Here is a 27492-nt window from a genome sequence, read left to right as displayed (position 1 = left end):
CATTTCTCAGCTTAAAAAGAGACTAATAGACAATAACATTATGGATAAGATATATTAGCTCCTGAGACAGACTGATTGATCTGGTTTCGATATTCCTTCCACATTTTTGAAGCTCGTGCAATTTTAGCCTGCAGTCTCAAACTTAATGATTTAAACCAAATGAGGAAAGTCAATAAATGTACTCCTGCATGTGTTTTCCATAATGCCTGAATAATATTTACTTGTCTGAGCAACTGTTTATCATGCATACTGTATATAATTGGCTGGAAATGCTTGCCTCTATATAAAAAGCATTTTCCCATTTAAAAAACTCTCACAAACTCTTCTGCCTCTCGTTGAGATGCATTACAGGCAAGAAGAATACTGGATTGCATAAATAGCATCTTCCAAACCCACCTCAAAGGCTCTACTCAAGTGTATCAAAGTACTTGAAAAGAAATTAAATTGTTAGGACTGATGGTGCCTGACAGCTTATCAATAGAAGTGGGGGATTTAGCAGAAGCAAAACACTAGCAGCCAGTGCTAAGATTCTGCAAATAACAAGAATGCTATTGCTGAAACCCCCAACAGATGGAGAACAAAACAAACCTGGCTGCTACATTTCCTGGTTGCTAAGCACCACCTGGAGTTAATGAATGTGTTGTCAGGCTAAGAGGCATATGAGACAAGAGGCAAAGTCAAAGTGTCTACTCAGAAGCATTAGAGAGTACCAATCTGCTGAGACTGCCGATCTGCTATTTGTCCTTGTGGGTCATTGTGGCATGCAGTTGTGTTTATACTTAGACTACACACACAAAGTTAAGTTGGAATATTAACTAGTAAAAAAATCCCAGGTGACCACAAGTCGAAAAAGCCCGACTGTTTGGATCTGCTGACCGTACTAACTATGCTCTCATATCAGTCATAAAAAGTTATATGAAGGCTGTATGGTGCCCAGTAATACTTTTGATTAGATTTTCAGCAAAACCTGAGGTACTGCAGGCAGTTTTATAACAGAAAAAAAGGACTCACCACACATCCAGTGGAATCAAGCTTGCGGTCTGATATACAGCGGAAATTGCGACTGCAGCCACCGTTGTCTTTGGTGCAGTCTCTGACAGGTCCAAAAGAGTCCAGGAGAACCTCCAAAGAGTCAAACGATGAACTGATCATCAACTCCTCTCTGCAAATACAAAAGCAATACACAAAAGTAATTACCTTCAGCCAGGTGTATCTGTGGGGCTTTCAAAAAGTATATTTCATGACTTCTTTTTCATCCCCCTGAAAGTGAAATTTTTTATACTGGATGCATTTCCTGGCACAACCTTTAGAATAGAATAGAATAGAATAGAATTCAACTTTATTGTCATTCCACATGCAGGTACAGGGCAACGAAATGCAGTTTGCATCCATCCAGAAGTGCTTTAGGCTACGTTCACACTGCAGGCGAAAGTGCATCAATTCCGATTTTTTTGACCCTATGCGACCCATATCCGATCATGGTGTGACAGTGTGAACAGCACAAATCCGATATTTTCAAATCCGATCTGGGTCACTTTCGTATGTGGTACTGAATCCGATACATATCCGATGTCTCAGAAAGCGACTGCTGTGTGAACGGTCAAGTCGCATTAAATCCGTCTTTTATGTCACTGACACAAGACAGACGCCAATTATCAGCGCCAGAGAAGACATCGTGAACGCTTCCTGGCCATCCGGTGAAACTGCTGGGAAGACAACGTTGGCGAAACGTTAACATTTTATTTGTACTGCATAACCTGCAGGTTCTGACAGAAATCTGCAACTATCCTTTGAAGCAGCGCTCCTCTAAAACAGCAATAAGGATCATTATTAGGTTATCTACATTATTATGTAAATAACAAAATAACTTAAAGCAAAAATCGGGAAACATGAAGTCCGAAGTCTTTACATTAAGGGCCATCAGTCAAACAATACTGTTTGCTCTGGGTCTAAACAGAGCGTGTTGTGTGTGACGTCTTCTTTTGCGCATGCGGGCCGCTTTGAGCGTTCACACTAGAGCGCGTTTGCTGTCACATTTTATTTGTAGTGTGAACGAGCAGACAAAAAAATCGGAATTGAGCATTAAGACCTGCAGTGTGAACGTAGCCTTAGTGATATAGATATATTACAATATATATTAGCAATAGTATAGATATGTAAGTATATTACAGAAATGGGTCTATTATGGTATGTTATAATGTACACGGTATGAAGTATGTTGTGAATATTCTATAACTATAAGTATGTACAGGCTGTAGTGAGTACAAGCTATGTACAGGCTATGAACAGGATATAAATATGAAAAACTATACAGAATATGAAATAAATAACTTTACAGAATCTGAGATATACAGCTATACAGAAATGGGAACTATGCAAGTTGTAAACAGTTGTAGGGTTAAAAATTATCGAATGTACAGAATGATTATTTACACAGAGCTATACAGTAGTGCAGTTAAGATAAGTGAGGGTGTAGATAGTTTCTACAGAGGCTATATAAAGTGCTAGTGGTTGTGAGTGGTGGTTCAGTCCATGTTATTATTGTGTGTTTGAGGGTACAGTTGTCCATTGTGGGTGTGTGTGTGTTCAGTCCATGTGTTAACGTGGGTCAGATGTCAGGAGGCAGAGTTCAGGAGTCTGACAGCTGTGGGGAAGAAGCTGTTCCGGTACCTGGTGGTCTTAGTCCGGAGGCTCCTGTAGCGCCTCCCAGAGGGCAGGAGGGTGAAGAGTCCATGTGATGGGTGACACCGCTTCCTGTAGATGTCTTTTATGGCAGGAAGTGGTGCTCCGGCGATGCGCTGGGCAGTTTTCACGACCCTCTGCAACGCCGTCCGAGGCAGAGCAGTTCCCGTACCAGACTGTTATACAGTTGGTCAGGATGCTCTCGATGGTGCAGCGATAGAAGTTCACCAGGATGTCTGAGGACAGGTGGTTCTTCCTCAGAGTCCTCAAGAAGAAGAGGCGCTGGTGAGCCTTCTTGACCAGCTTGGAGCAGTTGGTCGTCCAGGTGAGATCCTCGGAGATGTGGACTCCCAGGAACTTGAAGCTGCTCACACGCTCCACAGCCGTCCCCTTAATGTGGATGGGTGGATGTGGGTCAGCATTCCTCCTGTAGTCCACGATGAGCTCCTTGGTCTTCTCGGTGTTAAGCAGCAGGTTGTTTGTGTCGCACCACTCAGCCAGACGATCCACCTCCTCCCTCCCTCATCGTTGTCACTGATGAGGCCAATCACCGTGGTGTCATCTGCAAACTTAATGATGGTGTTGGAACCATCAGCAGGCCTGCAGTCGTGGGTGAAGAGGGAGTAGAGGAAAGGGCTCATCACACAGCCTTGTGGTACACCGGTGTTCATCGTGATTGTAGATGAGCAGCGGTTATCCAGCCGGACATGTTGGGGGCGGTTGGTCAGGAAGTCCAGTAACCATTTGCAGATGAGGGAGCTGATGCCCAGGTCTGTCAGTTTCCTGATGAGCTGTGAGGGGTGGATTGTATTGAATGCTGAACTGAAGTCTATAAACAGCATTCTGGCGTATTTGTTGTTGTTGTCCAGGTGTGAGAGGACAGAGTGCATTGCGATGGAGACTGCATCCTCTGTGCTCCTGTTCTGGCGGTATGCGAATTGGTGGGGGTCCAGGGTGGGGGGGAGACAGGATTTGAAGTGTGCTAGGACCAGCTGCTCTGAGCACTTAGTGATGATGGGGGTGAGTGCTGGGTTGTCTGCCATCTGTTCTGCGTTTTTACAACTCTAAATTAACTTTCTTTAATGAATGGTAAAGTTACTTTCATACACATGTATAAAGTTACTTTGGCTCAGGACTGAACTGAATTTATAACAATGCCAAACTGCCACTTTTCTAGGACGCTTCCTGGAAACAGCTGCCAAATGAATTCCATCACATGTTATCTCTGAGGTTGGTTTTTTGCGTGACTTAAACTTAGACTGGTTCTCTGACAGCTTGGATGCACTACACAAACTTTGCATCAATTGAGCAACTGAGCTCTAGTCCAACATGACTAAACAGTACAAACCTACTATGCCTAACTTTTAAAGAAATATTGCATTTAAGTGTCTACTACTCTTGTTTTAATGACCTTGTAGTACCATATCACCCTATTAGAGCCCTTCGCTCTCACACTGCAGGCCTACTTGTTGTTCCTAGAGTATTTAAAAGTAGAATGGGAGGCAGAGCCTTCAGTTTTCAGGCCCCTCTTCTGTGGAACCAGCTTCCAGTTTGGATTCAGGAGACAGACACTATCTCTACTTTCAAGATTAGGCTTCAAACTTTCCTTTTTGCTAAAGCATATAGTTAGGGCTGGACCAGGTGACCCTGAATCCTCCCTTAGTTATGCTGCAATAGCATAACTGGACTGCTGAGGGATTCCCATGATGCATTGACTGAATATGTTTAATAGGCCTCTCTGCATTGAATCATACTTGTTAGTAATCTTTGGATCTCTTCCACAGCATGTCTTTATCCTGTCTTCCTTCTCTCATGCCAACCGGTCGCAGCAGATGGCCCCGCCCCTCCCGGAGCCTGGGTTAGGGTAGGCTACCTTACAATATAAAGCACCTTGAGGCAACTGTTGTTGTGATTTGGTGCTGTACAAATAACATTGAATTGAATTGAATACTACTCCAATTTTTCCTCAAGATATGAGGAGCTACTGCCCAACAAAATGTGTAAGAAAGGCAGTTTCCAGAGCAACGATATTTCATAAAGGAAAGGAATTTAAAGATTTTAATGAGGATTTTTTTAACCGAACTTTGTTTTAAATAATAAAACTCTGTTATAGTACCTTTTTCATTGCCAGAGCTCACATCACTAACCATGCTGCAATAACCATCCATCTTCTTCTTCTGGCTGCTCCCTTTATGGGTTGCCTCCTTCTCACCCTTTCCCCAGCATCGTCTTCCATCACACTGACCCTCTGCATCTCCACCTCCAGTCTTTTTGTTATAACCACCACCTTCCCCAAGTCATACATGATAGCAAGCATTCAGCATCCTTTGCTGTAAATCTGTTTGTTCTGTCATAAATCACCCCTGACCCTCCTCTCACCTACTCCACCCTGTCTGCCCTCTCTTCTTCACTACTCTCTACTGCTCTATTTGAAAGATTGAACTGTTGAATTCAAATGTTATGCTATGGAAAAATATATGAAATGATTCTTATAAACTTTTTTTACATCACATAATTATTATTATTAATGTTATTTAGGGCGATCGTGGCTCAAGAGTTGGCGGTTCGCATTGTAATCAGAAGGTTGCCGGTTCGAGCCCCGGCTCAGACACTCTCGGTCGTTGTGTCCTTGGGCAAGACACTTCACCTGCTGGTGATGGCCAGAGGGGAATTGTAAAGCGCTTTGAGGGTCTCAAAAAGCGCTGCATGAATGCAATCCATTATTATTTAAACCAACTGTTAACTGTATATTTCTGTACATTTAAGTATTATTATTCATATTGCCGCATTCATTGACCTTGTTTATAGGTAATTTCATTGTTTAATCACATTAAAATGTTCCTAATTTAATGTTTAACTCATTCACTGCCAGCCATTGGCAGTGAATGAGTTAAACCCATTGACTCATTCACTGCCATTGACGGCTATAGACGTCAATGGCAGTGAATGAGTTAAAAGCACTTGAAAAAGGCAAAATCCCATGTAAAAGTAGGGCAACAAACTGTATTGTCATTACTGAAAATAACTGTATTTCATGTGAAAGCTATTTTCTGGTATTATTCTGGCGCCCCAGCTGCCGGGATATTACTGTTTCTTTAGGATTTTTTTTTTACGGTGTGGTTCAGAGCTGTACCCTGATGTAATCCCACAGCCAGCTTGAAACCTTTGTCTCTCATACCACACCCCTCATCGCTGTGTTATTGTCCTCCACCTTCACATACTTCATCGCTCCTCCTGACTTCCTCATGCAGTCCTACAGTTCCTCTCTTGGCACCTTATCATATGCTTTCTCTGGCTCCACAAAGACACAGTGTAGCTTCTGACCTTCTCTGTACTTCTCCAGCAAAGCTCCTCTTCCTCAGCATGAAGCCATACTCCTGCTTCTTAACCCAGCTTCATCTCTTTCCCACAGCCTCATGGTGTGGCTCACTTATTCCTCTCTAGTTACTACAACTGTGCATATCAGCCTTGTTCTGGAAAATCAGTACCAGTACACTTCCATTCCCCAGGCATCCCACCATAGGTATATCATCTGTCAATGATCTGTCAGCAATCTTTTATATGACTGGCAGCTTGTTCTGCACCAAATATTCCACATCGATAAGCTGTAAGGACAACTGGACATTTTTTTAGGGTGAGGACGATCTAATCTAGCGTTCCCTTCCACAGAGGTGGCGATCCTAGTGACTTAAATAATTACCATCCCTTTTAAAATGGCCTTACCTAGCAAAAATCCCTAATAAATTATTATCTAAAACTGTATTTGGGATCAAATAACATTTTACAACCAGAGCAGTCAGAATTTAGATATTTTCCCAGCAGAGCTGTAGCATATATGCTTAATTATATTACTGCAGCTCTCCATAATTACCAGTAATGCACTGTACTTTTCATAGACCTCATATGATTCAGTGGATAATGACATTTTAGTAGATGAGCAGTCCTTTAAATGGTTCTAAGACAATCACAAGTCCAAAACTATGTGCATTGTATTAACAGCTTCACAAAAACCATCATATGGTCCATATTCACTTACCACCTAACCCTAACACCTATGAAGAAAATGAAAGACACACATTGGATGTTTGTATAGAAACAGATCCTGTTTCTCATTCATTAGTTGTACGATCACTGTACAATCCACAGTTTTGACTAAGCTTCATTATAGTCATATCTTTACAATACGACCATAATGAAGCCTCTTGACTCATAAGAGCTTACCACAGGTGTTTCTTTCTTACTCACCATTATATGAAAAAGTGAAATCGTCCTGAAAACAGAACATGATACAAATTTAGAAAGCTCTCCTCTACAGATTCCTTGCTTACCTCTGCTCTTTGATTACATTAAAGACAGCGTCTGCAATGTAAGGTTGGAGGACTTTTGATGATGATGGCGCCGTTGAGGTGATGATGGCGCCGTTGAGTTCGGCTGCCGTCCTGGTAGCTCCGCGACGACAATACTTCCCACTTACCTCTGCTACGGTGCTTGATACAACGTCGTGGCCGAAAGAGATCCTCCGTGATGAGAACAATGACCCCAGAGGTCGCCGGAGTCAAAGGAGACGGCAACACAGGGGACGAAGAGCAGGGGTCCGGAACAGGCTGCGTACCAGAGCACACCGTCCTCCATTGCCTAGCATATTGCTAGCCAACGTCCAGTCACTTGAGAACAAGCTGGACGATATTAGGGCGAGAACCAGGTACCAGCGAGACATCAGGGACTGCAACATCTTCTGCCTGACTGAAACCTGGCTGACCAGCTCTGTGCCGGACCACGCGATAACCCCGGCGGAATCATTCTCTGTTTTCCGCACGGATAGAACCGCGGAGTCCGGTAAATTGCGGGGTGGAGGGGTTTGCTTTATGGTCGATGGTGTAACCCTTGGAATATCACGGTCCTGTCCCGGTCATGCTCACCCCACCTGGAGCTTCTCACCATTCTCTGTCGGCCATTCTATCTCCCCAGGGAGTTCACTGCTGTGATCATCTCTGCGATTTACATCCCGCCACAAGCGGACAACAACAAGGCGCTATCGGACCTCCATGATGTGTTGAGCGGCCATCAGGCTAAACATCCAGACGCCGCCCTCATCGTGGCGGGGGATTTTAATAGGGCTAAATTAAAACAGGTCATGCCTAACTTTCACCAGCATGTCACCTGTCCCACCAGAGGCAACAACACGCTGGACCACTGTTACAGTTCTTTTAAAGGCGGCTACAAAGCCATCTCTCTACCGGCTTTTGGGAAATCAGACCACGCCGCCATCTTACTCGCACCGGAATATAAACAAAGGCTTCATCAGGAAGCCCCGGTGACGCGAAAGGTCAGACGCTGGACTGTCCAATCAGAGGCGACGCTGCAGGACGCACTCGGTGACGTAGACTGGGATGTATTCCAGGATACTTCCGTAAACATTGACGAGTTCGCGGACACAGCGATTAGCTTCATTGGAATGCTAGTGGATACCATCATCCCCTCGGCTACAATCCGGATTTTTCCCAACCAAAAACCTTGGGTTGACTCTACTGTCAGGAGAGCTCTCAAAGCACGGACCACTGCCTATAAAAATGGGCTCACATCGGGTGATATGACCAGCTACAAAGCAGCTTCTTATGGTTTAAGGAAGACTGTGAAAGCGGCTAAGAGGCGCTATAAGGACAATGTGGAGTCGCATTTCCAACACGGTGACTCCCGACGTATATGGGACGGGCTACGAAAAATCACAGATTATAAACCCAGCACTGTGAGATGTATGAAACCAGAATTAGCTGACGACCTCAATGCCTTTTTTGCGCGTTTCGAGGTGCCTGCTGTGGCAGCAATTCAGAGCTCCGCACCTGCCCCCGCTGCTGAACCAGCACCATTGATACTCTCTGAGCATGATGTGAGGAGAGCTCTGAGGGCAACAAACTGCAGGAAGGCAGCGGGACCAGATAGCATACCGGGACGTGTGCTAAGAGTATGTGCAGATCAGCTGACCACAGTTTTCACTAGCCTCTTCAATGCCTCTCTGGCTCAGCAGGTAGTCCCCACCTGCTTTAAAACATCAGTGATTGTTCCGATCCCGAAGAACACCCGCCCAGCCAGCCTAAATGATTATCGCCCAGTAGCCCTAACATCTGTAGTGATGAAGTGTTTTGAGAGGCTCATGAAACCCTTCATCAGTTCCCTCCTTCCTCCCGACTTCGACTCACTGCAGTTTGCATACCGGACAAACAGATCTACCGGAGATGCTGTAGCACAGGTCCTGCATACCACACTGAGCCATCTAGATGAGGGATGTGGGAACTATGTGAGAATGCTGTTTATAGATTACAGCTCAGCATTCAACACCATAGTTCCCCACACCCTCTCGGGTAAGCTCCAAGATCTGGGATTCAGTACATCTTTGTGCAGGTGGATTTATAGCTTCCTGACCACGAGACCACAGTCAGTGAGAATAGGGGATGTGTACTCCCATACACTCTCATTGAACATAGGGGCCCCCCAGGGATGTGTACTGAGCCCCCTTCTCTACTCCCTCTACACCGCGGACTGCACGGCCAGACACCCCACTAATTCCATTGTGAAGTTTGCTGACGACACAGTGGTGGTGGGACTCATCTCTGGGAACGACGAGACGGCCTACCAGAGTGAGGTGGATGGACTAGCAAAGTGGTGTGAGGCAAATCACCTCTCCATGAACATCAGTAAAACAAAGGAGATGGTGATTGACTTTAGAAAACAGAGAGGCGAGAAAACTCACACCCCAATTCAGATCTATGGAACCCCTGTGGAGAGAGTCTCCAACTTCAAATACCTCGGTGTCCACATCAACGAGGACCTCACTTGGAGTACACACACGGACTTCCTCATTAGTAAAGGCAGACAGCGCCTCTATCACCTGAGGCGTCTAAAGAGGTTTAAGATCTCCAAGAATATACAGAGGAGATTCTACACTGGTGTCATTGAGAGCATCCTGTGCAACAACATCATGGTGTGGTACGGGAACTGCACAGTACAGCAACAGAAAGCCCTGCAGAGGGTTGTGCGCACAGCTGAACGCACTATGGGAACATCTCTACCAGCACTGCAGGACATCTATGCTGAAAGGTGCAGATCCAGGGCCATCAGGATCATTAGGGATTCTAGCCATCCCGCCCACAAACTGTTCAGGCCACTGAGGTCAGGGAAGCGCCTCTGTAGCCTGAAAACAAGAACAGAAAGGTTCAGGAGGAGTTTTTACCCACAAACTGTGAGACTCCTCAACCAAAACACAAACCGGACAACATGATGGACAATCTCACACACAGTACATAATTTGCACTTTATCTTTCTTCTCTGAACCTTATCCGTACCTTATTATATACATCTGTACTATGTAAATATGTATATTTTTATAGTCTTCTCATTCAAATCATTACAGTGCAATATCTTGCACGTCATGGATATATATTTATAAGCACAAACATATGGACTTTTACATTGTTTTTTTATATATTTTTTTACTTTTAACTTTTGTTTCTTTTCCTTTTTTTCTTAGCTTATGTAAAATCCTTTTTAGCATGTTTGCACAGTCGGGGGGAGTACTTTTTTAGCCAGAAAAAACATTTCACTGTATGTTGTACCAGCTATAACTACATGTGACAAATAAATAAAGAATTGAAAGAATTGAATTTTTTAACACTAACTGCACAATAAATAAATAAATTCTTCACTTTTAATAAACATGAAGAAATAAACAAAGTAAAATGCAGCTGAAATATGTAATTGGTATAAACTGAATGCATACAAATGAATTCAATTGTATTTTCACTACACTCTTTTACATAACATAATACATTTACATATAATTAAATTAATTATTATGTAAGTGTGGACATTTTTGTTCATACTGAACTGAAAAATGTCTTTGCTATCGATAAATCAACCAAGCCACATAAACAATGAAACTTCACATTTTTAAAACAGGCTCGTTACTTTAGGTTTCTCGCGTTTCTACTCGGAGGTTACAGTAGGAGTGCATGTGTCGCGGTACTTCAGCATCTAGCTATTGCGACTGAAAAGGAGTGAGTATAAAACAGAGTGACACTTTTTAAATTGGCAGGTATATAGAAATGCAACGTTTCTATTCGCCCAACAAACATCAGCACACAAACTATTTTTGCGCCATGTGTGGTCGGCTAAAGGTCCAGCTGCTGGACACAGTGAGAACTTTACTCAGAGATGGAGAAAGACGTGAGGCAGAGAGGACAGAAGGAAGAAGAGAGGTTAGATTAAAAGGTAAAGGACGCTCAATAAACTGCAAATTTAAAGCTTACTTCTACTGTTGTCATTTATAATCACATACTGAATTTCCACAAGATGTGTTTTGATAAATTATGTAATTTCATACTGTGATACAAAACTAAGCCTGTAGTTTTTTTTACTTTTACTTGCATAAAGAAGTAGATTTAGTACTTCAACTTCACTTGGAGTATTTTTAAAAACAGGTATTTGTACTTCTACTTAATTAAAAAATGTCTGTACTTTTACCACCTCTGATTATTGAACATGTACTGTATAATGTGCCTGTATGTATTTTTCTTTGCTTTGTTTGGACATTGTTCCCAATCTTAGTGAGACTGTTTGTTTAATTAAAGGATTTATTATAATATCCTTCTGAAGAATCAATACTGTTTTAAAAAGCGCACGAAATGCTAACTTCAAACAAACTAACACTTCAACATCCAATTAGCGATGCCTCGATGTCAGGAATGTTCCATTCACTCTCATTATAACTGATTAGGTTATCACATTTCTTTAGATCACATTTCAGTCTGGCAGGAAAACGAGGAACTGTCAGAGCAGTGCTTCAACAGTCTGCTTTGCGAGACATGTTCTGACACTCTGCTCTCATTTTTCTCATAAAGAGATATCTTCTTTCATGAATTACAAACACCTGCATGTTTAATTCATTCTGTGTAATCATCATGAGAAAAGCAATGAGTTTTTACAGCACAGTTGTTATGCAAAATAGCAGACTTGTGAGATAAGACACACCATGAATTCATTGCTTTAACCTTGCTCAGAGCACTCGGAGTAACTACGATTTATTTATTTATTTATTATTTTTGCCGGTAAACCTCTTGCAAGGTCAATGAGCAGATCATCCAGTAGAGGGGCACAAGTGTAACTACTTGAGATGGTTGAGGATGAAGAACAAAGCAGAGTGGACTGCTGCTTTTCCTCACAGAATCTAAATCAGTAGCTATTTTTTCAGAGGAATAGTGCTGCTGGTGATAAAGAAGAACTGGTGTAACAGCCTTGCCATGAACCTTGGCTTAGCAGGGAAATTGATGACTTCTGTGGAACTAAAAGAAATATTTAGTTTTCAACTTCCCTAACTCCCCTCTAAATTCCCTGGTAGAAAAGGAAGCGAGTTTCCTTCCCTTTCACACTCAACTTAATGTTATCTTACAAACCAATTTTTCCATTATAATTGCCCACTGCTTTATTGTCATTTATTCAGAGGGAACCTATTGAAGAGAGCTTCAGCAGATGATGAAACTAACTGCAAGTTCGAATGCTAGGATATTTTAGAACCCTAATTAAAGTCAAATCACACCCAAAAACTGTGGGTGACACTACTGTGTTTACCATTAAACATCCCACAAGAAAAGAAAAAAAGGTTCAAAGCTTTGTTGGTGAGTCTTTGAGGCTACTACAACATTCATTATATCCCAAAGTATCAAAGCGCTGGAAAGAATGATCATCATAATGTCCATTTGGGAGGAAATATTTGGGCGTTTGGATGTCAAAACCAATTTAATGCAGACAGGACAAACATTTAGATTAAAGAAAGAACGATCTGATTACAACTATCTGAAATGCTTTCGCCCAACTATGTCTGCCAAACTGAATTTAGGGTGAGGATAGCACAGGAGAAATGTTAAAGGCTTTTTTATTTCAGGAAACGGTTTCAGTATTACACAATTTTGTTGTACAACAGTGGAACATGCTACGAGCTTTCATGCGGAGACTATTTTAAAGAAAAATTCTCAATTAATTAACGAAACATGCAATTTGTTTAGGTTTTTCATCGGGGAATAAAATGATGGTCTCAAAAACTAACAAATGATCAAATGATACACTTGTAAGACTCATGACTTTCCCTAAACTCTTTTACATGTTTCATTACATCCCATGTGCAATGTTTCTGGTGCTCAACATTAAAAAGGAGTCATCCCCTCCAGGCATTAAACATGGAACAATACGATCACGAGATCTCTCTCTGTAAAACAAGGTGGTGTTTGATGGGAAGGAAGTCCTAAAAGTTTCAGCTTTTCTGTTGGATTACAGTTTTCCAGATTCAGATCAGATTATAATCTTTTAATTGGCACTGACAATGGATCCAAACACACTTATCTAATTAGAACGACAGACGACAGACAATTAAAACGGTTATCTGACGTAAGTGATGTTACGGTCAGAACACCATCGCTTTATTAAGTCATTGGAATGGCTTACCTTGTTTAAATTCTCACCAGAAAAGCAAAACAAACAGGTTAAAACACAGTTAATTATCCTGATTTTATTAAGAGCTTCTGCTGAAATAGTTCTGCGTTATGTAACAAACACACTGGATTTAAAAACCAAAAAAGTCACACTGGTAACGTTGAACAAGGACGTGGTGGGGCGTGGTCTGCGGTGCCGTGCGGACGCACCTGCACGACATCCGCAATCACGCCCGCCGTGTTAAAACACGGGGACTCAGGGGTTGGTGTGGGGTTGTGGTGGTGTGATGCAAATATTAAATAAAGATGGCTCAAAACATGGATCTGTGGTCCTGTCATGCCTTAATTCCACCACAAAGGACATGTCATATATTTATAGAGACAGCTGCCTGCTTTTGAAATATAAACTGAATGTAAGCCTCAATTATTGGAACCATTAACATGAATGAAACGGTTATAAGTAAATGTGTGATTAAATGCCAAGTTATACCCTGCAGTGGACTTATTTTTGTTCAGACAGGGAGGTGAAACTCACCATCAACAAATGAAAGGAAAAATATAGCGTCTTTCTGAATATGACTTCCTAATATCATTGATACAGTGACAATTACAATGACAGCTGATTGGCTCTCATACAACACACATAGAAATACATACGTTTTTGGGAATAACATCTCAAAACAATGCAAACACATATAAATAATAAAGTATTTCCAAAATTCTTACTGATTTTTCATCCAGTCATTTTAATTATGACGCCAGCTAATCAATATGAACATGACATATTGACAAATTTATAATCAAACACATTTGAACACAGTTCAAAAGAGTGCAACAGCATGTTCAAGAAGTCTGTGAAGGTTCTCAGTCATCCAGGTCATCGTAGTCAAAGGAGCTTGCAAAGAAAAGCGTCTGGACTTCTTTAAGTTGCTTGAAGACGTTTCACCTCTCATCCGAGAAGCTTCTTCAGTTCTGAGGTCAAATGGTGGAGAGTCCCAGATATAAACCTAGTGGGAGTGACCCCCCACAGAGGGACAAAAGGACCCCCTGATGATCCTCTAATCGCCTGAGTCAAGGTGGGAAACTGGGCGTGGGTCCCAATCAGCCAGAGTTTCGGGTGTGTTCATTGTGAAACCTGGCCCCACCTTATCATGCGAATTCCTGAGGTCAGCTGGCCCAGGATGTGAGTGGGCGTTAAGGCGTCTGGGAAGGGATCTCAAAACTGGAATATAGATGGCAGAGAGTTGGTGTCGTAAACCCCGCCTCTGTTCAAAGATGGTCGCTCACAGTGGACATAGATGCTTCTTTCACTCCTCTTTCAAACCATCTGTCCTCTCTGTCCAAAATGTGAACATTGGCATCCTCGAAAGAGTGACCTTTGACCTTTAGATGCAGATGGACTGCTGAGTCTTGTCCTGTGGAGGTGGCTCTTCTGTGTTGTGCCATGCGCTTGTGAAGTGGCTGTTTGGTCTCTCCGATGTAGAGGTCTGGGCATTCCTCGCTGCACTGTACAGCAAACACCACGTTGTTAAGTTTGTGTTTTGGCGTTTGGTCTTTCGGGTGAACCAGTTTCTGTCTGAGCGTGTTGCTGGGTCTGAAATACACTGGGATGTCATGCTTGGAGAAAACTCTCCTGAGTTTCTCTGATACACCGGCTACATAGGGGATGACAATGTTGTTGCGTCTGTCCTTCTTATCCTCCCTCGCTGGTGTCTGGTCTTCTTTTCTGTGCCTCTTTGCTGACTTTAAGAACGCCCATTTAGGATAGCCGCACGTTTTGAGTGCTTCCTTTACATGTGTGTGTTCTGCCCGGTGGTGTAGGGTCCTGATTACTCCAAGTTTGTGTTCCAAAGGGTGATGGGAGTCAAAGAGGAGGTACTGGTCCGTGTGTGTGGGCTTCCGGTAAACTTCGATGTTGAGGTTGCCGTTCTCTTCAATGTGCACAGCGCAGTCCAGGAAAGGCAGACAGTTGTCCTTTGTGTCTTCCCTGGTGAACTTGATGTTTTTATCCACAGCGTTAATGTGCGCAGTGAAGGATTCCACTTCTTGTGTCTTGATTTTGACTCAGGTGTCGTCCACATATCTGTACCAGTGGCTGGGTACTCTTCCTTTGAAAGAGCCAAGAGCCTTCCTTTCCACTTCCTCCATGTAAAGGTTGACTACAATAGGTGACACGGGGGAGCCCATGGCACAGCCATGTTTTTGTCTGTAAAAGCCTTCGTTGTATTTGAAATATGTAGTGGTGAGGCAGAGGTCTAACAGTGTGCAAACATGGCTGTGCCATGGGCTCCCCCGTGTCACCTATTGTAGTCAACCTTTACATGGAGGAAGTGGAAAGGAAGGCTCTTGGCTCTTTCAAAGGAAGAGTACCCAGCCACTGGTACAGATATGTGGACGACACCTGGGTCAAAATCAAGACACAAGAAGTGGAATCCTTCACTGCGCACATTGAAGAGAACGGCAAACTCAACATCGAAGTTTATCGGAAGCCCACACACACGGACCAGTACCTCCTCTTTGACTCCCATCACCCTTTGGAACACAAACTTGGAGTAATTAGGACCCTACACCACCGGGCAGAACATGTTCCCTCTAAGCCTGAAGGAAAAAAGAAGGAACACACACATGTAAAGGAAGCACTCAAAACGCTATCCTAAATGGGCGTTCTTAAAGTCAGCAAAGAGGCACAGAAAAGAAGACCAGACACCAGCGAGGGAGGATAAGAAGGACAGATGCAACAACATTGTCATCCCCTATGTAGCCGGTGTATCAGAGAAACTCAGGAGAGTTTTCTCCAAGCATGACATCCCAGTGTATTTCAGACCCAGCAACACGCTCAGACAGAAACTGGTTCACCCGAAAGACAAAACGCCAAAACACAGACTTAACAATGTGGTGTATGCTGTACAGTGCAGCGAGGAATGCTCAGACCTCTACATTGGAGAGACCAAACAGCCACTTCACAAGTGCATGGCACAACACAGAAGAGCCACCTCCACAGGACAAGACTCAGCAGTCCATCTGCATCTTAAGGATAAAGGACACTCTTTGAGGATGCCAATGTTCACATTTTGGACAGAGAGGACAGATGGTTTGAAAGAGGAGTGAAAGAAGCATCTATGTCCACTGTGAGCGACCATCTTTGAACAGAGGCGGTGGTTTACGACACCAACTCTCTGTCATCTATAATCCAGTTTTGAGATCCCTCCCCAGACGCCTTAACGCCCACTCACATCCTGGGCCAGCTGACCTCAGGAATTCGCATGATAAGGTGGGGCCAGGTTTCACAATGAACACACCCGAAACTCTGGCTGATTGGGACCCACACCCAGTTTCACACCTTGGCTCAGGCGATTAGAGGATCATCAGGGGGTCCTTTTGTCCCTCTGTGGGGGGTTACTCCCACTAGGTTTATATCTGGGACTCTCCACCATTTGACCTTAGAACTGAAGAAGCTTCTCGGATGAGAGGTGAAACGTCTTCAAGCAACTTAAAGAAGTCCAGACGCTTTTCTTTGCAAGCTCCTTTGACCATGTTCAAGAAGGTGCTAACATTGTTCCCTTGGCGTCTGGGGAAGCTGAGAGGAGCCTTCATCGGATCAGAGAAATGACACATTTACACAGCAATAAACTGCCAAATGAAAATGAAATGCTGAAGAGTGAGATACAATTAAAGAATGTAAACATAGCAAAGGGACGTAAAGAGGCTAAACATGAATACATTAATTGTAAATGTGAGCGGCTGAATGAAGAAAGATAACTGCTGAGCTGGTGACAAATAATTCCTTAGAGGTGTTCAGCGGTGTACAAAACCTTCCCATAGTTTCTGCTACCGCAGCCAATTTGATGAGAAATGGTGGTTCCTACAATATTGCTTTAAATGAAAAATACTCAGAGTAACCTGGTGACAGAATTTCTGAGCTCTATACCTACATCTCTGCACCTTATTCTTCTCTTTATCCATATTTTTCAGGCATTTAAAAAAAACTTTTAAACAAACAACTGTGTAAAATACTTCTGAAAGTACTTCTCAAAGTGCCAAAGAAATGCAGGAATACTGTGTCCCCCACATTTCTGCATTTCATCTCACTGCATATAGATGCTGCTTCCAGCGCTGACAATAAAGTCTAACACTAAACAACACTGAACTCCGACATCATATCATCATTTCTGTCAGTAACAAGCTAAAAATATACATATGTCCACTTCCTGTTCTGATAACTAATCCTTTCAACCAGCTGTGGCTCAGGCAGCACTTTTAGTTAGTAAAACACTCACAGCTGGAGTCTTACATTCGTATGTGTCTATACGTCGCTTTCATCAAATTGGTTTTGTATGCCTGCAACAAACACCCAAATATTTTCTCCCGATAATTAATCCTTTTTCTTGTTCAGTGTGAAATTCATTGAAACAATATGATAAATAATCACAACAATCCTCTCAGAGCCACATCAGTATAATGAACCAAGTCAAATGACTTTGCTTCTATTTAAAAAAGAAATCACTAAGCGTGAAAATTCATCAACCTCAGTGGCTGACAGATTTAATAAATGGCCTTTCCCCATTCCCACATCAGGCAAGTGAGGTCTTTTGGGCATGTCCTACCAGGACCACAGAGGGAGACCCCAGAGGTGGCCCATGGCAGCCCGGAGAGTTTATATATGCCCGTTGTCTTGGGAACACCTTGGTGTCCCCCAGGTCATTGCCTGCTTTAGTGGGAATCTGACAAATGTTGTTCTTGTGACAGTGTCAAGGGTCCCTTCAACTCTGTCACCACTGTCCCATAAAACATCTACATGTAGAGCTTCACAGTTAAACATGTTTAAATGTGGTAAATATTTTCAATTTTGTGTATTTTGAATCAAAGTCATTCAATTTCAGGCTAAAAAAATGACACTGCATTTGACAAAGAGCACTATAGACCAACTCATGCAAGTAAGGATTGTGTTATAAATGTCTTCTGTCATCTAAAGTTGTTATTCTCTTACTGTTTGACAGATGTATGGTTTTCCATTCACATGTATAGGAACGCAGAAGCCAAACTTTTTCACTGTATTCTTTTTAGTGACAGTAGAGTAGCCCAGGGGTGTCAATTTCTATCTGTCTTCCTGCCATTCAGCCTGCTGCTCAACCACTTTCATCCAGAAGGTAACCGATACAACTGCTGTTAAACTGCAAAGCGATTCAGTTCAGGCATTCATGGTCCTTGCAGAATAAAATCTACTGACATCTTCTGTTTTAACTCCAGATTGACACCTTTGTGATTTTCTTTTCCTTTAGGAAGTGGCTTGACAGCGATCACAGATGACACATCATTCATTCAGCATGGGTCATCAGGTGGGCAGCTGCCTTCGTGGATGTCTCATTAATTTAAGAGCAGTATATCAGATGACTAAATCACCTGAGGGCTAATCCATAATCCCTGTCATCTTAGATGAACACCCTTCATATCCAGCCACAATTTTATTTTATGCCGAAATCTAGTTGGCCCTGTTTATCAATAATGAGTTGATATTTTATGCAATCAATAACAAATGTACCCTATAACTATGATACACAGAAACATGTCTGGAGGTGTTTTCATGAATGAAATTAATCAGTTTTTCTTTACATTTCTGAACTCTTTGGGATTCAAATGTAAAAAAAGCTCCCTCTGTGTTTATGAGGCTTCACAAAAATGCTGATAATCACCTGGTGAGTCGAACTTTACCTGGTATAATATCACAGGGAAAATAAGTAAAACAGAGCAGCGCTTTACACTGTTACACACTAACTTGTTGACACTGAATGTTTCAGCAGACACTAAAGGACCGACCTCTTCTCTACAAACTAATCCTGTTCCGACATATTTTTTTCTAAAACATAATAAATCATGTTAACTGTTAATCTGGGTGAATCTTAAAGCTTTCCACCAACAAGCAAAGTCGGTTCTGCATCAAACTAATTACTGGTCTGTCCTTCAAGTAGAAGTGAGCAGCAGTCTTTATGCTCGAGGTCTACAGAGATGATCTTACAGAAACCTGATCAGTAATACTGTTGATATTACTGTTGATTCAGTCTTATGTGGATATTTTTTATCCGTGCACCAAAAGAATTAAAAATATATTATTACCTAAACTCTTGTCTTTGTGTCATATGTCTAAGAGGACCAGGGATCTTTTAGAGTAAATATTTAGACTTTAGACACGTGCAAAAAGGTTACTGTGTTTTTGTTTTGGAATGTAAAGTGTGAATCTAAAGGGCTCATCCATAATATATCACTTATGACAAGCACTGCTTGTACTACTGTCTCTTTCTGTCTCTCACTTTCTTTCTTTCTCTGGAAAACACGTTAAATAATTAAAAACAAAACAAGTGTTCCAGCAGAAAAGATTTTTCGTTGCCATTAACTGCTCTGAAATTACCAGACTAATCGGTGCTGCTCTGTTCTTCACACAATTACGACTCTCAGAAAATTAATCTGAAATAATTTTGAACATTTAAAAGTTTTAGTCGTTTTCATTTTCAGAGAAGAGGATGTGTTATGTTGGGGTCTTCAATGCACAATAAATTTTATCTGGACAAAACAGAGCACCAAAGGTCACTAACTTCAGGACACTGGTGGAAACTTTTCTCAGGTTCCTTATTTATCCACCAAAAAACTAAATCAAACAAAGAAATGACCAAAAGAGTTCACTAGATACTGAAAGATGCTGTGAAATTCTGCCCTGTACTGGTCATATTTGAGCATACCCCTGACTAATTTAAGTAACTTAAATAAATGTAATTAAATGGGACATAACTGATCATATAGAGCATTCTCATTCCCACTGCGTAACATACCGACGATTTGTCACGTTTTGGGATGAGAACGTGTTGAACAGAGAGCCTCGTATTTTGGCTGGTCAATGAAGCATAAACATAAACGCTGAAGGCTCAGGCATACGGAAAAATGTAAATTTGATAATTGGATTTATTTTAATTAGTTAGAAACACAGACTATAACAGAAATAGTCTGCTCCACTATATTTATTTTATTATAGGAGTCTAACTTCTGTTTTTTATAAACACATGGCTTCCTTGTTATGTAGACATCTCTTTCTGGACTAAACCTCTGATCCAGCATGGTTACCTTTAGCTCCACCCCAAAGTTGCCTATAAAAAGCACAGAATGACTGCACACACCCGTCCCATGTCTCCAGTGAAAATCTGTTTGCCAGTAAGCATTTTTGAACAGAACAGTACCCAACCTACACTACACACAAAATAAAAGCATATTTTAAATAAACATTGAGATGTTTTCTTATCCATCTTATTCCATCAGTCTGGAAGTTAATGTGATTTTTAAGTGAAGCACAAACCACACTCTGAGAGAGAGCTCTTTCAGATACGCTCATGTGTCTGTGCTCATTTGCACCACTAGCTAACTTGCTAAAAGCTAGCTAGAGCATATACTGGATCCAATGATTTGGTTTTTGCTTTGTGTCCCGGACAGATTACATTGCTGCACACATCTCCAGTGATCTGGACCAGAGTAGGATCATCGTGGTTGTTAATCCACAGCTGTTGTAGATGGTCAAGATAACAAGCCAGTGAGACATGTTTCCTGCTTGCCGTGTCAGTGACTGTCGAAATAACACAAATTCTTCAGCACTACCTTAAAAATCACCTTTTATGGGTTGGGTGGGTATGTTCTCGATTTAACCCCCAACCCCAAGTAGCATGTCTGTCCATTTCTCATTAGACATAAAGAGAATGCTCAGGGGCATTGCTTCCACTGTGTAATACATGTCATCAGTTGAGCCCGGTTTAACTCTGCAGCACTGTTTTGGCTCATTTACAGCTCTCTCTGCAGCCCACAGTCACTGCACACACAGTAGATTTTCTTTGGACTTATGAACCATTTAACAATTCAAACGCTCTCAGTGGCTTTGAACTGCCAAGCAATTCTTTCTTTTTAAACTCTGGCATTTTTTCCTTTATTCATAAATGTTTTTGTGTTAGACTGCAGAATTGCATTGCCCTCTGAATCACGACCACCTCGGCAAAATCCTCAGAGGCCTGATTAAAACTCACAGCAACAGCAACGAATAAAAACAAATGCTGATTACGTGAGGATACAAAACATGTCAGAGAGTTGATGAGAGATAATAATAAAAATCTGTTTTTACTAGAGTCGACAGAAAGTCTTTGCAATCCTTCAAGTGCAGCATTAAGAAGAAACTCCTTCAGGTACTTTTCAGCTTGGTGCAGCGGTCAGCAAAATCCTACCCTGCTTCACTGCTCCATGACTCCTTTTATTTCTTTTTAGTTGGACTGTCATGACTCCCAAAGTAACACTGAAGAAAAGTGCAGTGCAGAAAATGTCTCTCACCTTACATCTACCGCATCCTCCATGACTGTCATGTCTGTCTTGCATTTGGCTGATGGGTTGATGGCGAGCTCAGCAGGGGGGATGACAAAGCTTTTACTTAATGGCAGCCACATCCCTTCTCCTAGGGTGTACGTGAATCTGCAAGAGGACAAGAAAAGTAGATGAGAGTGTAAGGTAGGGTTGTAGGTTTAGGCTTTTCGGGGGAAAATAGATCATTAAGACTGTTGGCAGCCCCTTTCAACTTCCAGCTGCTAGGAAATTACCCAACCAGTTGGCGAGAGGCTGCTGGAAGTTGCTGACTTTTGCTAGGCGAAACTGTTTGCAAAGAAACAAAATGTTCACTTGCTCCCTGATATATCCCGCCTATTAACAGATGCAATGATGAAGAGCTGATTAGTGTTCTTCATTACACCTATGATAATTATCAAGCAAGCACAGCGTGTCCTTTGAAATGGGTTTATTTTGTCAACAAAAACAGAGTTTAGCCGGCGTTCATCATGTTGGTTTTGCCCTGTAACAGGTTCTACTTACAATGACATCATTATTTCAAATTTTGGCAAAACAGCGGTCTAATCATATATATGAGACAAAATACCTAAGAATAATAAAAGTAAATAATAATAACAGTAATAATAATATGATGATGATCTCATAAATGCTGTTTCTTTACATAGAAAAACAAATGTAGAGAATACTACTTTTTTGAATTGTGACTAAAAGTCGTGAGAGTTATTTGAACTGACAGCAGTTGAAATCCTGTTTCTGTGAAGTGTTGAATGGCGAAAGGTTACTACAGTTAAACATATTACTAAGTAGTTCATGAATGGCAACTGCAATGTCTTTTTTGATTTGTGTCTACGAAGGTGTGCAAGCCTTACTTTGCATGTATGATCGTATTTGTAAGGTGTTATTTGGTTTTAGGCTTCTAGTCCTGCAAATGTGACTTTTACAACAACTGAGGGATAAATATTTACAGTATATGAAACTTCAGCAGCACAAACATCAATAGTGAATTTGAGTGAACTGTTATTTCCAAGCAAAGAACAAAATCAAGAAGTTAAAGATCTACAGTCATGGTTCTGGGTCAGCTTGATCCAGCATTCTGAGTTTCGTGGGTTTTGGTATTATTGTGTATTATGGTTTATGATCCGATTCTCTGGTTGTGCTGTTTTGATTATTATTATCTGGTGTTTAATTCTTCTTAAGAGTTTTGTTCTTAGGTTTGGATTCTGTGCTCCCTCTGTTCAGCGTCCAGTCTGTGCCTCTGCGTCCTGGTCTTGTGTCTCTGTGACTGTACATACGTGTCGTATTTCCTGTTTTACTTTGATAGTCTTTGTGCTATGTCAGAGTGTCTACTTTTGCTCCCCTCGCTGTGTCTCCCTCCGGTTCCTCGTTTCCCTCTTTGCGCGTCGTCGGATCGTCTGCATTGCTGCATCGCTGCTGTGTGTCATTCCCTCCATGCCTCAGGCTTCAGGCTAGTTTTCCCAGTATAGGTTTTGTTTGTTCTTTTCTAGTTTTCCTTGCCGTTTATTTGTAACATCTGCTCAGCCATAAATAAAGGCTCATTCTCTGTTAACATCCACATTCATCTCCATTGTCTGCGTTTGGCTCCTTTCTAATCTACACGCTTGGCAAACCATGACATCTACATTAGGCGATAATAACATGGTTTTATACTTTTAATAGTAATATTCCAGTTATATATGTCTTTACTGACATGTTTATTGTCTAATGTTTAAAAGCTTAACACACAGCTTATGTGGTCATTTTTGGAATTGTCAAGTGATTCTTTATATTTTTATTTGGGTTCTTGCTGTTTTTTTTTTTACCATTAAGCAGAAAAAAAGGTTGTAATTTTTATTTACATGGTTAGGCTGAACTCGATGCAGCAGTAGTCTTTTAGGTTCTGCATCAAAAAGTTAGTGAATGTTAAAAGTATAAAGGCACAAAAAGTTAAAAAGAACTGCAGAAGTGAGGGCTGTGTTGGTTTATTAAAATCTGAATAGAAAACTAAAGATTAAATAGAGACATCGAGGATATAATGGTTATCCCAGTGACTTATTACTGCACAACTTTAAAGTTGAGGAACTTAAAGGAAACACGAAACAGAGGAGAATGCCCCAAACTGAAAATGCAGTGTCTAAAGACTTTCAGTGGACGATTAAAACTTCAGACCCTGAACTTTTAAACGACTCCCATTAAACCCTGCATGTCTTATTAATGCTGAGTTGTCAAACTTGTTCCCAAGTTTGAAGTCTCAAAGGCAAATTGCATTAACCTTCGTATCATCATCATCATCATCAGGGCATTTCTCACAAACCTTGGAAATCCACCAGTCAGTGTTTCTGACTAATGGCATCGTGTTTGTTACAGGTTATTTATTTTACCTTTCAGCTAAGTTATCCTTTTTGCATAACTCTGACTTGAGCAGAAGGGCACCGAGTTAATGGACAGACTGCATAGCAAATGAGGCACCCGGGCAAAAAAGGGCCCATAAGAGTTTCCCCCAAGACAAAACAGGGCCATAAATCTGTAAACAACAGATGGTTGGAACAAGGGCTTTAAAACAATTCTTTATTTGTGAGTTAATGGACATCATCAGTCTTTAAACACTCTGCAGATGAAATGTAATGCTTCAAGTTTTAGTTAAACAGCGCATGCTGATTAACATCAAATGCATTATTAGTGCTGATGAATAATTCATGGATACTTGTAATACAAAAAGGGGGGACTTGTTGATTAAATAGTTAACAGGCATTTTTCTGCAGACTAAACATATTTCCTCATTTACAATTGTTCAATTTGCATTTAATAAAATGCTAACGTAGCATAAGGAAAGGGCAGTGAATTGTGGGTGCTGCATGCATTACCAGTCGCTTTTAGAAGCGAAGGATTAAATCACTATAGAAATGGAACACTTCATTATATCCACACAATTACTCCCTTTGTTCCAAAGTTTAAAAGATTCGAGTGGATCAAAGTGTTGTTGCCTGTTTACTGCAAAACACTTGGCTGTAGCAAGTTAGTATAACATGGAAGTCCATTAAAATAGTAATATTTCCATATTGCTTCAAGACACTGTTGCGCTGTTGCTACCTCACATTTCTCCTGCGGGACTGTGTATAGCAGGAGTGCTGAAATTCCCTGTGATGCGGTATGACGTATATGGGTGACCGCAGGACAAATTAGCAGCCACTTAATGAGCGCAGCTTCATAATGGACAACTGGGGACTTGTGTGCTACTGTACGACTTATTTGGTCCAACCTAAGAGAAAGTGGTGGTGGAAAACACTAAGAGGCCCCGAGAGGAAACGGTTGTTGAGTGGAAAACATGTTTGCAGTCCGCAGAGGAACTCCCTGCGGTTAATACTGTGCAAATAGGAAACACTGTTTGCGAATGCTGACTCTCACCATTTAGCTCCTCCAACACGCAAGAATTTTGTTTGTGTTGTTGGGTTTCCTTTGCTTTACTCTCTATAGCGCTTCAATTTCACTCAGCTAATTAGCTTTTGTGTTGAACAGTAATATCTGTTCAAAGAAACAAGAGGACGGCTTCGCAGGTCAGCGAGTGCTTGCTCAAAATTCAAGGTCTCTTCTAATGTGTGGAGCAAACAGGGACGTTTGAGGAAGTTTAAAGCTAAAAATGTTTAAATTAGGATGGATGGCTGTGTTGAAGGCGCCAGAGGACAACGAGATTTTAAACTATTGTTGTAATAAAGGTGGGGAGCCTGCTGCAGAAAGCATGCTGGCAGGCAAGGAAATGCATCAAAGCATCTCCGGGAGATATTACTGTGATTCCAGCTTCGAATGTGTGTCCCAGCATAGGGACAATGCTAACAATGATAAGAACGGTTCACGTCAACTGTGCAGTCACACAAACTTGTTGTTGCTGCTGTGCTGTCATGAAAGGAGTCAGAAACTTGTAATGAAGGCAGTGGCACATTCCTTCTTAGATCTGCTCTTTCTCAAGTCGGAGAACTTGGCAAGAAAAGCAGTTGAGAATATTGTTAGATACCTCGGTCTCAGACAAGTGGCCCGATACCCTGATGTGTTGTTGTGAATGTTGATGATTTTCTCTCAGCTATATGTTCTCTTCAAGGCAAAAGCCTAAAGCAACGATCTCTGTCATAAGACACAAGGGAAAAGATTAAATATATATTGTAACGCTGTGTTTGTAACATTCATCTGTTCTTAAAAGCATAATAATTTATAACAGCAGCTGTAAATTAGCTACCTTTATCTGACAAAAGGCCAGCATTCACTTGCTTTTCAGGGCTCATTCAATCTGAACCGACATCTGTGAACTATATCTGATTCTTTAGTAACTTGGAAATATGTTTGGTGCTTAGCAAGTCATTTGTCTTAGCAGTTTGTGCTGTCATATATGCTAAATAAAAGGTGAATATCCTGCATGCTCGAATTTGTCTTTCAGGTCTTTTGTGTTGTTTTTAGACTCTTTATTGCTCTTTGTTGCTCATCAGTGCAGAATTGCTGAAGAAATAGCAAGGTATTTACAAAAGTCCCATAAGTATTTGGAAAATAACAATATTTGTCATTTAGCACCACAGCAGATTGTTTGTTTTTGATTAAAACATGCTAGCTACCGCTCACCGCTTGTCTGCAGGCTTTATTAAATGGAAAACTTCCACAACAGTGTCCACGCCATAACACTGCAACAGACAATGTTTCTCTAGGATTTTCAGCCCAAATGTCACCTGGCCTTCCTGTTCTTGAGTATAATAGCGAGAGTTGCAGTGAAAAGCTACCACATGCCACGAGTTCAACACGATGGGATCAAATCAACATGGCTGCAAAACCGCTTTACAGTCAACTGTCTAATTACACTTGTGTCATGGTTCGTATTTTGAGTTTATTATGTTTTGGTGTAATTTTGCATCATGGATTGTTTTCTTGTTCTCTTGTTGTGGTTGTGATGATTATTATTTGAGTTTCATGTATCTGTTATCCATGTTTTAGGAATTGTGGTTTCATGTATAGTTCAGTTCCATGTGTCATTTTCTGTCTCTGTGTTGAGTCCGTGTCTCTGAGTTGTGATTCATGTTTCCTGTTTTATTGTGAAAGTCTTTGTCTTATGTTAGTGTGTGCAGCTTTGTTTCCCCCGTCTCGTTAGCCCTGATCTCCCCCAGCTGTGTCTCCCTTCTGTGGCCCATTCCCTCATTACTACCCTGTGTATTTAAGCCCTGTGTTTTCCCATGCTCGGTGTCGCGTCGTACCCTCAGACCCTGCCTGTGTGTGCCTGCTTGGTTTCATGTTTGGTTTGGGTTTTTGTTTCATGCCAGCAATAAAAGCTGTGGTTTTAGTTACATTTCGTCTCGGAGTCCTGCATTTGGATCCACATTTCTACCTGCCCGCACACAGAGCCCTGACAACTTGAGCCTGTATGAATGGAGACAATTTATAAAATAAAAATCTTTAACAGTTGATGCAATAATTTTGTTAAACTAAAGCTCAAAGTCTGCACTTCAATCACATCTTCTTGGTTTGATTTAAGATCCACTCTGTAATGGTGGCGTAAAATTACAAAAAAACCCAAAACACTATGAACTTATGGACCTGAGAAGCAATATGGAGTCAGCATGGACAGAAACTGTTCTGTCACACACTTGACTTGTTCAGTGTTTTCAATTTCAATTCAAATGAAACATCAGCCATTGTTCCGTTGTAACCTTTTTAAAGTGATTTTTTAGCAGCAGGGTAAATATGCATCAAGCATTAATTCAGACCTTGTCTGAAGTGGTCAACTAAATTAACTTTTCCAATCAATTTCATGAATGTGTAGCATTCAGATTGTTTTAAAAATCAATTCTCAACAGCAGAGCAAACAGCTTATGTGATGTTTCTCCCATCTGAAAATCAAACCTCTTGCTCCCTTTCATAGTGCATTTAAAACCGACAGAGTTAGAAGGTATTCTGCAGCCGGAGCTCAAAATCCTCCCCTAATCATAAGGGAGAGACACAA

The 27492-nt window shown here is 41.4% G+C and overlaps 1 protein-coding gene across 8 annotated transcripts in view; it reads right to left on the bottom strand.

Annotated features, from left to right (window-relative positions):
* The window catches only part of astn1 (astrotactin 1), a 494478-nt gene that overhangs the window by 259044 nt on the left and 207942 nt on the right, over positions 1-27492 (bottom strand). For all 8 annotated transcript variants that reach the window (XM_024806023.2, XM_024806024.2, XM_024806026.2 and 5 more), the window contains 2 exons: positions 21513-21650; positions 1012-1162 (listed from right to left, as the gene is read on the bottom strand). In XM_024806023.2, coding sequence (XP_024661791.1) covers positions 1012-1162; positions 21513-21650 — 289 coding nt within the window. The remainder of the gene's footprint in view (positions 1-1011; positions 1163-21512; positions 21651-27492) is intronic.

Source organism: Maylandia zebra, linkage group LG18 (assembly GCF_041146795.1).
Source record: "Maylandia zebra isolate NMK-2024a linkage group LG18, Mzebra_GT3a, whole genome shotgun sequence".
NCBI lineage: Eukaryota > Metazoa > Chordata > Actinopteri > Cichliformes > Cichlidae > Maylandia > Maylandia zebra.
The sequence above is the reverse complement of the archived record's forward strand: the minus strand, read 5'-3'. Positions and strand labels throughout refer to the sequence as shown.